General features: G+C 51.6%; 1 protein-coding gene across 1 annotated transcript; it reads left to right on the plus strand.

Moving 5' to 3' along the window:
• Positions 1–12: 12 nt before the first annotated feature.
• Positions 13–963, plus strand: PtA15_4A197 (uncharacterized protein; the record flags this gene model as incomplete). Its single annotated transcript, XM_053168056.1, has 1 exon — positions 13–963. One exon carries the CDS (start codon positions 13–15, stop codon positions 961–963), a length of 951 nt encoding a protein of 316 aa, XP_053019304.1.
• Between the last annotated feature and the right edge of the window lie 12,723 nt (positions 964–13,686).

Raw genomic sequence — 13,686 nt, forward strand, 5'->3', positions numbered from 1 at the left:
TTCCCCATCAGCATGGCCAGAAGAAAAACCACTCGTACCAGCGTACTCGTTCGAGCCACCCGTGACCCGACCGCTCCCCATGAAGATCAAGGGCCAATCCAACTTGTGGGTGAAACCGCGACCAATACCGAGGGCGGAGTGGCCCCCCCTGTTGATCAAGTCACCGAATCTCAGTTGCGTTCAAACGTCTTGGCCCCCCGCGGATCCACTTTAGATCTCATCGGCACCGTTCCGGAGCACCTTACATTCTACCTCAAGCGAGCCGTGAATTTGGAGAAAAAACCCAGTACAAAGCCCATCCTTCTCAAAATCATCAAGCATTTCTACCCTGAATACAAACCGCCCTCCGGCTACTCAAAGGGGATTCTCATCAATTACTATTCCAGCAAGGTGTACCCCCTCATCCTAGCCTACCTTGAAACGCAAGAGGCATCAGACCAAGACGAAGAGAAAGATGACACCTCGGACAATGCTGTGATGATGGACAACACCAAGCTCACCACACCTCGACTCAACCCGTACAATAATAGTATCACCATCGCCATTGTCTTGAAAGCCATCAAGCACCTACATCCCAAAGTGAAGCTCCCCGATACAATGAAGAAAGACGCCGCCATCGTATTTTGGCACAAATGGGTCTCGCCCCCGCCCGTTGGTGGCTATCCGGCCCCTTTCACCACGTTCCCAAAGGTGGTTCCGGCCCCGTTCCATGTTTCTCTTACCAGGGATCAACTCCGATATGCCTTACAATGCCATTTTCCTCGGCTGTATACTCAGATTATCTCAGACAAAGACGTCCTGATTGCACTTTACGAAATGTTTGTCCTTGAAGATATTGCGTCCAAAGTACTCTACAAAGGTATCGATTATCATATCCGAGAAGACCCCGCCTCTTTAGCGCCACAACCAGCCGCCTCAGCTCAAAGAAAACAGACTTATCTCGAGACGACCCCGCCTCTTTAGCGCTCCAACCATCCGCCTGAACTCAACAAAAACAGACTTGGGTCCTCTGAGAACACAGGAAGATATTACGTTGTTGGTTTCCAACCTCATGGCTTTTTTTTCTCCCTTATACGTCCCTGCTGTGTTCCACCGTTTGTACAAGTTTCACTCTCTACGGTGTGGTGTGCCGCATGGTACAGATGTAGACTCAGTTCAAAGCATTGCGCGCTGGCGCGCGGCTGGTCAAGGTGCCCTAGGGTTCAAGCTTCAAGACTCAAGACTCAGTTCCTTTCAAGATCTTCGCGACGCGGCGCGCGTCGCGCCTTCAAGACGTGTTCAGGATCACCCTTTCCTTTGTTTGTTCTGCTTGTTCTCTCAGGTTGTTGTTTTCTTTTTCATGGATCCTCTGTTCTATTTTCCTTTTTCTCTACTGCGCGCTTTGGATGGGTTCAGTGGGGAGGGTTTGGTTTGTTCTCTTTTGTGGCCTGCTTGTGGTTTTGTGTTGTTTTGTTTTGTCTTTGTGCGCGCGCGGGGTGTGATGACTGGTCCGCAGCGCGCTGCGCCTCCCTGAGTCTGAGTTCAGCCCCGAACTCAGACGAGGGGCGGCATGGAACCTAGCTGATCCCAATCAGGAATCCATGAGAGTTTATTGATCATTATCCGGCGCCCTCCATAGCGCTATTCCGAATCCTATTGATCTTTCAAGTTTTCTTCCTTCTAACAACAAAACCGCCGACGCGCGCTCAACGCCGTCGTAAAATTTCCCCCCCCAAAACCTCATCGCTCAACCGATCCTCACCGCTCATCCCGACCATCACCCGGAGGGCACATAAAAACTTCTTTTCCCCATTCCCCTCCAACTAACTGCCGCCGGCCTGCACCGGACGGAGTTCCACATTTGGTCCCCCGAGCCGGGATCGAACCAGCGACCTCAAGATTTACAGTCTCGCCGAATTTTCACGGTTTCGAGACGCTTGGCGGTCGAGTTTCTTTTTTTTCTGTTTTCCTTTTTTTTAGTGAGTTCAGCGGCGGAGGCACAAGGAGCTAGAAGTAAGTCCTCCCCAATAGTGCACCTCCGAGGGCTCTACTACTTGTTTTTCAAAAGCATTACGTTGCCACAGCCGTGAGCCGCCCTCGATCGCCTCTCTTCCTTTTCTTGCCAGATCATTATGGATACACCTCAAGAATCCGGACCATCGCGTAAGATGGTGAAGATCAAACCTCAAGATCGCAATCTCAAGTTCACCGGCACGCGCGTGGAAGCGTTTCTTCGTCAGTATGAGCTGGCCGCCAACCTCGATGGCGCGTCGGATGAGGACAAGGTCCTCCAGATCCCTTCCTTCCTCGGGAGCGAGGACATCCAGGACGCAGTGTGGGATATGAGCGGCTACGCGACGAAGTCGTGGGCCGTGCTCCGCGAACAGATGGTCAAACGTTGGGGCCAGGTTGATATAGTCCGCTACACGGTCGCGGATCTCCAAGCCCTCAAAGACTCGTGGACCGCCAAAGGCGGCATCGCAACGTTGGACGCGTACAGATCCTTCAAATCCGTGTTCGACGTCATCCTATCTTATCTGATTCGCTATCAGCACCTATCTTCGGAGGACCTAGCCGTCGACCACTTTTTCTTTTCATTCTCTTCCGGGTTCCAGCAGCGCATCAAGTCCTATCTAGTCAGGAAGAAGAAGATGGTTAAGACGTTGGACGGGCGGTACCGCCTTCCAGCCCTTAGTGAGCTCAGAGCAGCCGTAAAATCAGAGATGGAAGAGGAGGTGGCTTTTACCTCTGAGCAGATCAAACCCGAGCCAGTCGCAGTTCCCGCATCCGAATTCAAGGCCGCGAATGACATCATGCAAAAAATGGAGGACGATCGACGGCCGAAGGATGCCTCCGTCTCGGATAAGGCTCCTGCGACCGTAGATGAAATCTCCAAGATGTTGCAGTCGTTTGAGCAACGCTTGGAAAAGAAGTTCGGGACGAAGGGCGCGCTTCCTGCGCCGGGAACGCCGCGCGAGCCGCGTGGACCTTTGGTTTGCTACTATTGTCATCGAGAGGGACACGGCACGGGGCGCTGCATGGAGCTTGTCAAGGATAAAGAGGCGAATCTAGTCGAGCAGAAGGGCAGCAATTTCTTTTTGCCAAACGGCGCGCTGATCCCTTTTGACTCATCACGCCCAATTCGGCACGTGGTGGCGTCTTATCAGCCTAAGGCCGCGGTGGCTTCTGAAACTCCGGAATTCCGTGCCACTTGCGGTGCGCTCAAGCCCTGGTACCCTCCGGCAATCTCTTCTCAGACCTTCTCTGGGACCTACGAGGCCGACGCCGCAAGGAAGAAGCACGAAGCTCCCAATCTCTACAAGGCTCCGATGGTTCCGCCCTCTGCAGCGCGCAAGCCGGCGCGCAAGGCTGCGAAGGCGCCAGCTGAATCTGATGTTGAAGATATGGACGAGGAGCCTGAACTGTTTGAGCAAACCCCCGCTGCTCCGGCTGAGGACGCGATTCCTTCGACCGCGGACGCGTCGGAACCAGCGGGCAAATCCAAATCACCCGCTCCTAAAGTGCGCTTCGAGAGAGGGGTTACCAAGGATCACCCCCACGCGGTGGAAGGGATGTTAAAGAAGATATTCGATCTTCCGGTGCCGGGCGTGACGGTTTCTGAACTCTTGGCGTCTTCGCCATCGGTGGCGGAGGGAATGAAGAAGTGGGTCTCCAAGCGGCGCGTGGAGATTGGCGTTGAAGATCTCAAGGTGTCCTCTGGCACGCTTTTGGCTGAAGGGCCTGACACAGAAGGCTCTGGTGGCGACGCGCGCCTATACTCGTGTCCGTTGGGTTTCCTTCCGTGCTTGATCGGCGATGAGGAGAGTTCGGCTTCCCCTCTCATTGATTCAGGATCCCAACTGAACCTGATCTCCGACGCAATGGCTAACAAGTTTTGTATAAGCCCGCGCGTTAACTTTAGCTCCGCCGTTTACGGCATTGGCAATCAGTCGTGCGAGCTCGTGGGCGTTGCGGAAGACGTTCAGATCAAGATTGGGCGGACAATCCTCGGGTCTTGCCACTTCTGGATCACTAAGGCGGCAGGGCCCCTAATCTTAGGTCGCCCCTTCCTCATAGACTTCGAGGCCACCCTCATATTTTCAGGTCGTGGAGGCGAGAAGATTCTGCTGCCCGACTCAGAGGGACGCCAGATTGAAATTTCACTCTGCGCCACGGATCAAGGGCGATGGGAGCGGGATTTTCCCGCGAAGGGAAGGAAGGCGGTGCTGACGCGTATGGCGACGGGCCGCGACGACTCTGCGGAGGGTCGTCATTTTTTATGAAAGAAGTTGAACTGGGAAGCGGCCGTTTTAATCTAGGGCCTCGCACTCGCGCCGCTGGTTCAACTCACTCTCAAGAGGACCCATGGTTTTGTCTTCCATCTTTTTCCGGTTATCATCATATAGGTCGTCAACATCAACTTCATCAAAACATTAAACCCGAAAAACAGTTTAAAAATCATCAAATCAATAAAAAAATGTTGTCTGTTTCCGGTCCATCTCTTTCTTCGGCGTCTTTTCCCTCTTCTTCACTCTCTGGCGCGTTTCCGGCCGCGCCCGCGGTAACTCCAGGCCGGGGTCTCAAGGCACAGGATATTTTGGAGGATTTTGGGCAACAGCGGAGGGCTGGAGGACTGAAAGTAAGTTCCTCCCAGTTATGCACCTCCGGGCATGATGCTCCCTTCCCGTCGAAAACATTACATGCCACATATGTGAGCCTTGGACGCCCTGCCGCTATCTCTCTTTCAGATCAAGATTCATCGACGATTGGCAGTGTTCTCCGCGATGAGCATAAACTAGTTGCGCCTTCGAGCGGCCTCCGAGAAGAGGGTAAACTATTTTCTTCAAATTCGGACGTGCGGGCATTTGTGGTGGATATGGGCACTCAGCGGAGGGCTGGAGGACTGAAAGTAAGTTCCTCCCAGTTGTGCACCTCCGGGCTAGATGCAACCTCGTCGTCAAAAACTCTACCGCGTGCCACATCCGTGAGCAAAACTTTGGATCCGGTTTCCGCCTTCTTGTTAGGGTTCGACACGACGTTTGAGGATCTACTCCGAAATGAGGATAAACTATTTTCTTGGAGAATGGACTGTGAGGGCGGGAGCGTGATGTTTGGTGCACCGTGGAGGAACTTTGGACTGAAAGTAAGTTCCAACCAAAGTGCACCTCCGGAGCGTGATGCTACGCAACGTCATTGTACCCTACCGCGTGCCACACTCGTGAGCAATGGACGTCCATCCGGTCTTTCTTTCGCAGACAAAGCGGCGTTTTTGGATGATGGCGAGCATCGTACTTGGTCCCTTTTGGAGCACGGTCTGCGTTTCACGGAGCAGAAGGCCCTTCTGGAGGCGTGGTCATGGGGCGAATACCTCGCGTTTGCGACCAAATACAAGCCAGTTGCCAAGAAGATCAAACCGGTGAATCAAGCTATGCCCCAGGGCCTCAATCCTCCCTTACGCCGGCCTCCTCTGTCACGCGATCCGTATTGCGGACTCGCGCGCTCTCTCGCGGGCCCTTTTGTTCCTCAAGGGCGCGTCACGGAAGAACGACTGGCTGTGGTCAATTTCGGTCCCGACGGGTGGCTGCGGCCAGACGAGCTCAATCTGATCAAGAACGTCTTAGCAGAGCGAAACCTAGCGATAGCCTTTACGCCAGCGGAGCGCGGTCTCTTAAAAGACTCGTATGGAATGCCATACATCATTCCCGTCGTGGAGCACGCGCCCTGGCAAAAGAAAAAGATTCCGATCCCTGCGGCCAAGCTAGACGAGTATATCAAGGTCATCCGGGAGCGAGTCGAGACGGGGCTGTATGAACAGTCTACCTCCAGCTACACTTCCCCAGTCTTCTGCGTCCTCAAGAGCAACGGCAAGCTTCGAGTTGTTCACGATCTCCAGCCCCTAAATAAGGTCACCATTAAGGATGCGGGCGTGCCGCCCGCCACAGAAGAGTTTGTAGAGTCTTTTGCGGGACGGGCGTGTTATGGGCTCGGCGATATAATGGGCGGCTACGACGAGCGCGCTCTGGACCCGATTTCTCGTCCCCTCACAACCTTTGAGACTCCTCTTGGGCGTTTTCAGCTTACGCGCCTCCCTCAAGGGGCCACTAACTCTGTGGCTGTTTATCAGGCCCAGATGATGTGGATCCTTCAAGAGGAGATTCCAGATCATGCCGGTATCTTCATAGACGATGGAGGCATCAAGGGCCCCGATTCTGATTATGATAATGCGGCTCTCTCTTGGCACCCCGGTATTCGCCGCTTCATCTGGGAATACGCCACGACATTGGAGCGCGTTCTGTTTAGGATTGAGGAGTCAGGACTCACTGTCTCCGCCTCAAAGCTTGCTGCTTGCGTGCCAGCGCTTGAGATAGTAGGGCACGTCGTCTGCAAGGAAGGGCGAAGGATGTCTCGAGGAAAAGTCAACAAGATCTTAACGTGGCCGACCCCCGTCAACGCGACAGAAATTCGCGGTTTCCTTGGAGTTGTCGTCTACGTTCGTATCTTCATTCCCGCTCTCTCTCAGCTTTGCCTTCCTCTTCGTCGCCTGACGCGCAAGGACGCCGACTGGATCTGGACGGAGGAGTGTCAAGCGGCTTTCGAAAAACTCAAGTCTATCGTGGGCAAGGACATCGTCCTTGTCAAGATCAACTACGGCCCTGACGCTGGGAAGATTAAGCTAGCTGTAGATTCTAGTTTTCACGCGACGGGCGCGGTTCTCACGCAGGAAGACTCAAACGGACTGGATCGGCCAGCCTTGTATGAATCCCTCCTCTTCTCTGATGTCGAATCGCGGTACTCACAGCCCAAACTGGAGCTGTGCGGCGTGGCGCGGATACTCAAGAAACTCCAGACAATCCTTTGGGGCCAACGCTTCGAGCTTCAGGTTGACGCCCACTCTCTCATCGAAATGATCAATGCGCCAAGTCTGCCTAACGCCCCGATGACGCGCTGGGTGGCCTTCATTCAACTTTTCTCGTTCGATATTGTGCACCGGCCGGGAAAGACATTCCTGATGCCTGATGGTCTGTCCCGGCGTCCTAAGGGTGAAGATGAGTCGCCTCCTGATTCTGTTTTCGACGAAGAGGAGCTCACGATCAAACCCCTAGGGTTTTGCTTGACAACTGCTAACGGTGAATATTCAGGATACCAGCAGGGGTTCTGGCGACAGTTGGAGCGCTACCTGATCGACCTTCGGGCGCCGCATGGGATGGCGAAGGAAGATTTCAGGGCTCTCAAGCGCAAATCGTCAGAGTTTTTCGTCCACGCGGGGCGCCTCATGAAGAGAGGCTCCCCTTGCCCGCGAATTGTTATCACGATCCCAGCAAAGCAGGATGCGGTGCTAGAGCAGCTGCATGAAGGATTAGGCCACCGCGGGGAGACGGAGACGTATCGACGCGTGGCGGAAAGATTTTGGTGGCCCTCTTTGAAGAAGAGTGTCGCGCTCTGGTGCAAGAGCTGCGAGGCATGCCAGAAGCGCGATTTGCGACGGCCTTTAGAGATCAGAGGACCCACGGGTGAATCATCTGTTTTTGGGCGTGTGGCCATGGATGTTGTCCATATCAAAGCCCCTGGCGCTCAATATCTCATCGTGGCCCGTGACGATTTTTCCGGTTGGGTCGAGGCTAAATTCTTGAATAACCTCAGCTCAGAGGCGGTGGCAACGTTTCTTCATGAGAACTGGACGATGCGCTACGGTTTGGCGCGCTCTTATTCGACAGACGGCGGATCTGAATTCGGCGGCAAACTTGCGGAGATGTTGCGCGAACTTCCCGGCCAACATCGCGTCTCTACGCCCTATTACCCAGAAGGTCAAGGGATGGTCGAGCGCGGCCATGGTCCTCTGAAGGCTGCCCTTGTCAAGCTCGCAGGTGAAAGCGCGAAGAACTGCCGGAAATATCTCCCGCTTGTCTTATTCGCGGATCGGATTTCAACAAAGCGCACGACGGGATACTCGCCTTACAAGCTTGTCTTTGGCCAGCGCGCTGTGCTGCCTATCGATCTGGAGATGGAATCCTACCTCGGAATCGACTGGGACGAAGTTCACAACACTGCCGACCTCCTAGCGGCGCGCTCACGACAGCTGGAGCGCAGCGAAGAAGTGCGCGATCTGGCGCACCGTAAGCTGATGAAGTCACGCGAGGAATCCGTCAAGTATTGGGAGGAGAAGAACACGAGCCGGCTTCGGGCGCCTCTCCAGCCTGGTGACATGGTGCTGGCGTACAACCGGGCCCTCGAGACACAGTGGGGCAAGCTCTTCGCCGGCCGCTGGAATGGGCCTTTTCGCGTGGTGCGTCAGGTTCACGGTGGCTCCTATATCTTGGCGGAACTCGACGGGACCCCCTTGGCGCGGCGTTTCTCAGCAGATCAGGTAAAAAGGTATTTTTCTCGTGGAGGCATAGGAGAACAAAAGTAAGTCCTCCCAATGTGTGCACCTCCAGGGTATTTCTACCGCTTGTTTTTCGAAACCCTACTTTATGCCACGTTCGTGAGCACCGCGCCGGCCTTTGGTTCCTCCGCAGTTTCTAGGCTCCCCTTCCCCCTTCCTTTTCTCTTCCTTCCCCGATTAAATTCCCCGATGGCGGACGCGAGCAGTCTAGGGACAGACTGCAAGCGTGGTGGAGATGTGGTGTGCCGCATGGTACAGATGTAGACTCAGTTCAAAGCATTGCGCGCTGGCGCGCGGCTGGTCAAGGTGCCCTAGGGTTCAAGCTTCAAGACTCAAGACTCAGTTCCTTTCAAGATCTTTGCGACGCAGCGCGCGTCGCGCCTTCAAGACGTGTTCAGGATCACCCTTTCCTTTGTTTGTTCTGCTTGTTCTCTCAGGTTGTTGTTTTCTTTTTCATGGATCCTCTGTTCTATTTTCCTTTTTCTCTACTGCGCGCTTTGGATGGGTTCAGTGGGGAGGGTTTGGTTTGTTCTCTTTTGTGGCCTGCTTGTGGTTTTGTGTTGTTTTGTTTTGTCTTTGTGCGCGCGCGGGGTGTGATGACTGGTCCGCAGCGCGCTGCGCCTCCCTGAGTCTGAGTTCAGCCCCGAACTCAGACGAGGGGCGGCATGGAACCTAGCTGATCCCAATCAGGAATCCATGAGAGTTTATTGATCATTATCCGGCGCCCTCCATAGCGCTATTCCGAATCCTATTGATCTTTCAAGTTTTCTTCCTTCTAACAACAAAACCGCCGACGCGCGCTCAACGCCGTCGTAAAATTTCCCCCCCCAAAACCTCATCGCTCAACCGATCCTCACCGCTCATCCCGACCATCACCCGGAGGGCACATAAAAACTTCTTTTCCCCATTCCCCTCCAACTAACTGCCGCCGGCCTGCACCGGACGGAGTTCCACAACGGCTCAGCTCTGAGTTATCTCCCTATTTTCCTCCTCTGACAAGACTGTTTGTTAAATGCTTCAGATATATGGAAATTTGTTCTAATATGCTATTTGATAGGGGGACAACTTCGGAATGACAAACGCTAACCCTTGCCGAGAATAGTTTTTCTGGCTATTCAGATCCACAAAAGGAATTGACACCCACCGGCACAGCAGTCCTGCAACAGTAGTCTCCATATTTTGCCCAATACATGCGCGCTCTTGTTTATACATGTATGGCAGGTTGATAACAACACTGTACAGTGTTGTTATCAACCTGCCCCAATTTATCTTGCTCCAGCGCCGTTATCAACCTGACTCAAAACGCATCGACCAATCAGGCACAGCAGCCCTGCGGGACCAAATCCTTTGTCTCATTCCTTCCAAACCTTGTCCCCATATCTGACCCACACATCAGTTTTGTTTGCACTACTGGTTCCCAGTCCGGATTGCACAAATATATATACCTGTGGACGTTATCGTGCCAGTGTGCTTAGATCGAGCATCCAAATTCACCTTGGCCTTGCCGCTTCCGCCGCTTTATCTGGATTGATCGACAGCCCATCACGTGTGTGCTCTTGTTCCATCATACTCATCAACCTGACTCTTGACCATCAAAGACTGCTAACCCATGTTCGCTCTTGATTTGTACAGCATGCCACCTCGCAAACAAACCAGAGATCGCATTTTATGCACTTGTGTCAGTCGACATTGTGGGAGCAAGCAATACTGGATCAATGGCCGTTGGGAACGAGGAAACCTGGTTGTTCTTGCTACAGCCAAAGCCCACCGACTAGAGGAACAAGCGCAGGCGGCCGAGTCATCGACTCCAGAAGCGTTGTTGACCGCAGGAGGTGCTAATCATCATGACTCGTCATCAGGCTCATCCCAACCGGAAGTAGAACCCGTGGAGCAAGACAATTCCCTAGCCGCTGTTACCAATTCCTTATCACTACTTCGGACCGACCCATATGCTCATGCTTCCCAGTTAAAGGACGTACTTGATACATGTAGGTCATCATAAGGCTGTTTTAAAGAGACACCGAAATATCTAACAGTTCCTGATCGATATCCCCCTTTCAATCGACCCCGCCCGTTTTTACGTACGGAATTCTGGTCGCTAGCCTCATGAAAGTCCTTCAACCCGCTTCCAACATAACTTCAGCCTGGCTGTTAGGAACACAGCGCGACTTAATCAAACTGACTATCTGTAACGGGGTGCAATCCAATCCTTCAGTCCGGTCATTGACAGCCACGGAGGAATCTAAAATTCATGAACAACTCGCCACCGATATTGTCACCCCGATTAAATGGCTCAAGCTCAACCCTGTCATCATGCGGATGAATTGTTGCTCATCTTGCTTTGCCACTTACCCCTTGGATTGGACCCCTGAGCACTGCATTCATCAAGATGATAGACTGGACGAATCAGAGGATGAAATGGCCCACAACCCTTCCCACATTTGCGGTACTCCTCTCTTCAAACTACACCGCATGATCAAAATCCCTGTCCAATATTTTGCCTACCAAAGCCTCAATCATTGGATCGCTCGCTTGCTTACTCGGCCTGGTATCAAAGACGCGCTCGACCAATCATTAACCTCAGCTTTTACCCCTCATGATGAATCTGGTCACGTCTCTGACATCCATGGTTCGCAGATTTGGAAAGAATTCAAAGGGCCTGACGGTGCACCGTTCACAAGCCAATCTGGCAACCTTGTCTTTGGTCTCTTCATTGATGCAATCAATCCATGCGGGAATAAAAAAGCTGGAAAACATGCATCAATAACATTCATGGTTCTTGTCTGCATGTCTTTCCCCTACTCGATTCGATTCCTGCCCGAAAATATTTTTTTAGTTGGCATTGCGCCGGGTCCGAAAGAGCCCAGTTTAACTCAGACTAACTGGATCCTGAGGCCAATGGTCGAACAGCTAAATGGACTATGGGCAAAAGGACTTTCAGTATCCCGCACCTATCGCCATTCGGCAGGTTGACACGTCAGAGCAGCTCTTGTCCCTGTGTTTGCTGATCTCCCTGCTTTGCGCCGCGCTTTGGGCCTTCCAGGACACAGCTCCAACAAGTTCATGTGTTCCTTGTGCAATGTATCAAAAGCCTTAATCCGAAATCTTGACGTCGCTTCTTGGAATCCTTGAACGTCAGAACACCATCTGAAATGGGCACACGCATTGCGGGATGCTGACACCTTCGAAGAACGCGAGAAAATATTCAAGCAACACGGAGTGCGCTACTCGGTATTGACCGAGTTACCTTATTGGAAGCCAACCGAGTATCAAACGGTTGATGCAATGCACAACCTCCTTCTGGGCCTATTCAAGTGGCACTGCATGCGCTTTTGGGGAATGGATGAGAAATCTGTCAACGAGGACTACACATTTGGCCGGTCAGACATTCCCCAGACGGAACTAGCTGGACTCGCAGACGAGCATTCCTCTCATGATGCCACAACCTTCCAAAATGCCGCAGCAGCTACGGATCTAGACAATGAATACAAGGACGAGCTTGATTTACCCGATGCGCCCGGTTTTCTTGACATCCAGTTTGGTTCCAACACCGATCCTAGTGACACAGATTTTGACGGTCCAGACCCTTCTAGTAGTTCAGGATGGGGAGGTAGATGGACAGCAGGATCCTCCGAAGACAGCATCCTTGACTCTGCAATGCTCCGTTTGATAAACTCTCTTCTTCCTCGCATACATTATCCATCTTGGATCAAGCAAGCCATACCTATCCTAGGAAAAGCATCCAATGGAAAATTGAAAGCCGACGAGTGGCGAAATCTTTTCCAGATGCAACTACCGCTCATCATGGTTAAGATTTGGTACGGTTGGGATCGTGCGCATATGTCGCTTTTGCAAAACTTTTGTCATCTAGTCTCGGCCGTAAACCTTGCATTGAAGCGAACAACATCAGCTGAACGCATCAAATGTTACTCCTATCACATCAAAGAATACCTATCCAGCTCGCTAATCATCTTCCCAGAGGTTCAACTGGCACCCAATCACCATATGGCGATGCATCTTGGAGAATGTTTAGCACGTTTTGGTCCGGTCCGGGCGTGGTGGTCGTTCCCTATGGAAAGGCTTATGGGGCAAGTGTTGCATTCAAGCCACAACAACCGCCTGGGTAAGTACAATAACCTTGCTTTTATCATGTATCTGTTTCATTGACCATCTGAAAATATGTGTGTTGTGTAGGTGAGCTCAAAATAACCTTCTTGCGGTCGTTTTGTCGGGCGGGAAATCTGTGTGGTTTGTTGGAATGCAGCGAATTCTTCCCCGACACACTCAAGCCCTACATACAGAGACTCAAGAACATCTACAAGCCTACATCCTTGGTCCCAAAGTACTCTCCCCACCCGATGCAATCAGAATCCTTAAGCAGCTTGGATTGTCAGAAAATCATCGATTATCTCAACGCAAAATCCGGTGAAACAGCTTGGGTCACAACAAGTAGATTTGCTTCCTTGGGCATTTCTGAAAAACTCAGTGTCACACCTTTGTCTTCTAGATGCAACCTTCTTTCTCAGTTCACCCACAAGGAGGTAGACTTTTCGACATGGAGAGATAATCCCAACAACAGCATCATATCCGTGGATGCCTCCTTTCCAAAACTTCTTCACTTCGCTCGGATTGAAACTATATTCACCCATTTCCAAAAAGCCACTGGCGGAGAGAATATAACCGATACTTGGCTCAAAGTTAAGCCATTGCCGCCAATCCCGCTCACCACCAATGTCTTTGCAGACCTGCAGCAACCTCACCTTCAACTACATCTCTGATTACCTGTTGTCAATGACGAGTACATGATTAAAAGTACGGACATAGTTTCACATTGTGCTTGGCTTGAGTATGCAGCCAGTGAGCTTCATTCTAAAATAGACCATCCAGTTGTTGCATTGGTATCCGTTGATCGAGAATGAAATTTCATGGCTGAATTACATTAGATACAATGAATTAGAAATGCCTTATGTATGTGTAATTTCCAAACTCAGGATGCTAATTTCTAATTATGCTCAGAACTATATACATATCAACTAAAACATAAATTCTGAAGAGCTCGGAGACCAACCCCCCCAAAAAAGGCAAGATATAATATGAAAAAAGAACTCAGACGGAGACAAAAAAAGGTTTCTAAAAATACACAATACCAAAGTGAAAAAGGTGCAAAAAAACAAGAGAAAGAGAAATATCTGCTGAGGCTCAGTTTTCTTGTTGTGTTTTGCGGGGGCTGAGGATACTCAGCCCAACATACTTTTTTTGGGTGTTTCAACATAATAAAAAAAATTGTTTCCCGGACCTTCAACTTTGAATATTTATTTTGGGGA

The sequence above is a fragment of the Puccinia triticina genome, chromosome 4A (genome assembly GCF_026914185.1).
Source record: "Puccinia triticina chromosome 4A, complete sequence".
In the NCBI taxonomy this organism is placed as follows: Eukaryota; Fungi; Basidiomycota; class Pucciniomycetes; order Pucciniales; family Pucciniaceae; genus Puccinia; species Puccinia triticina.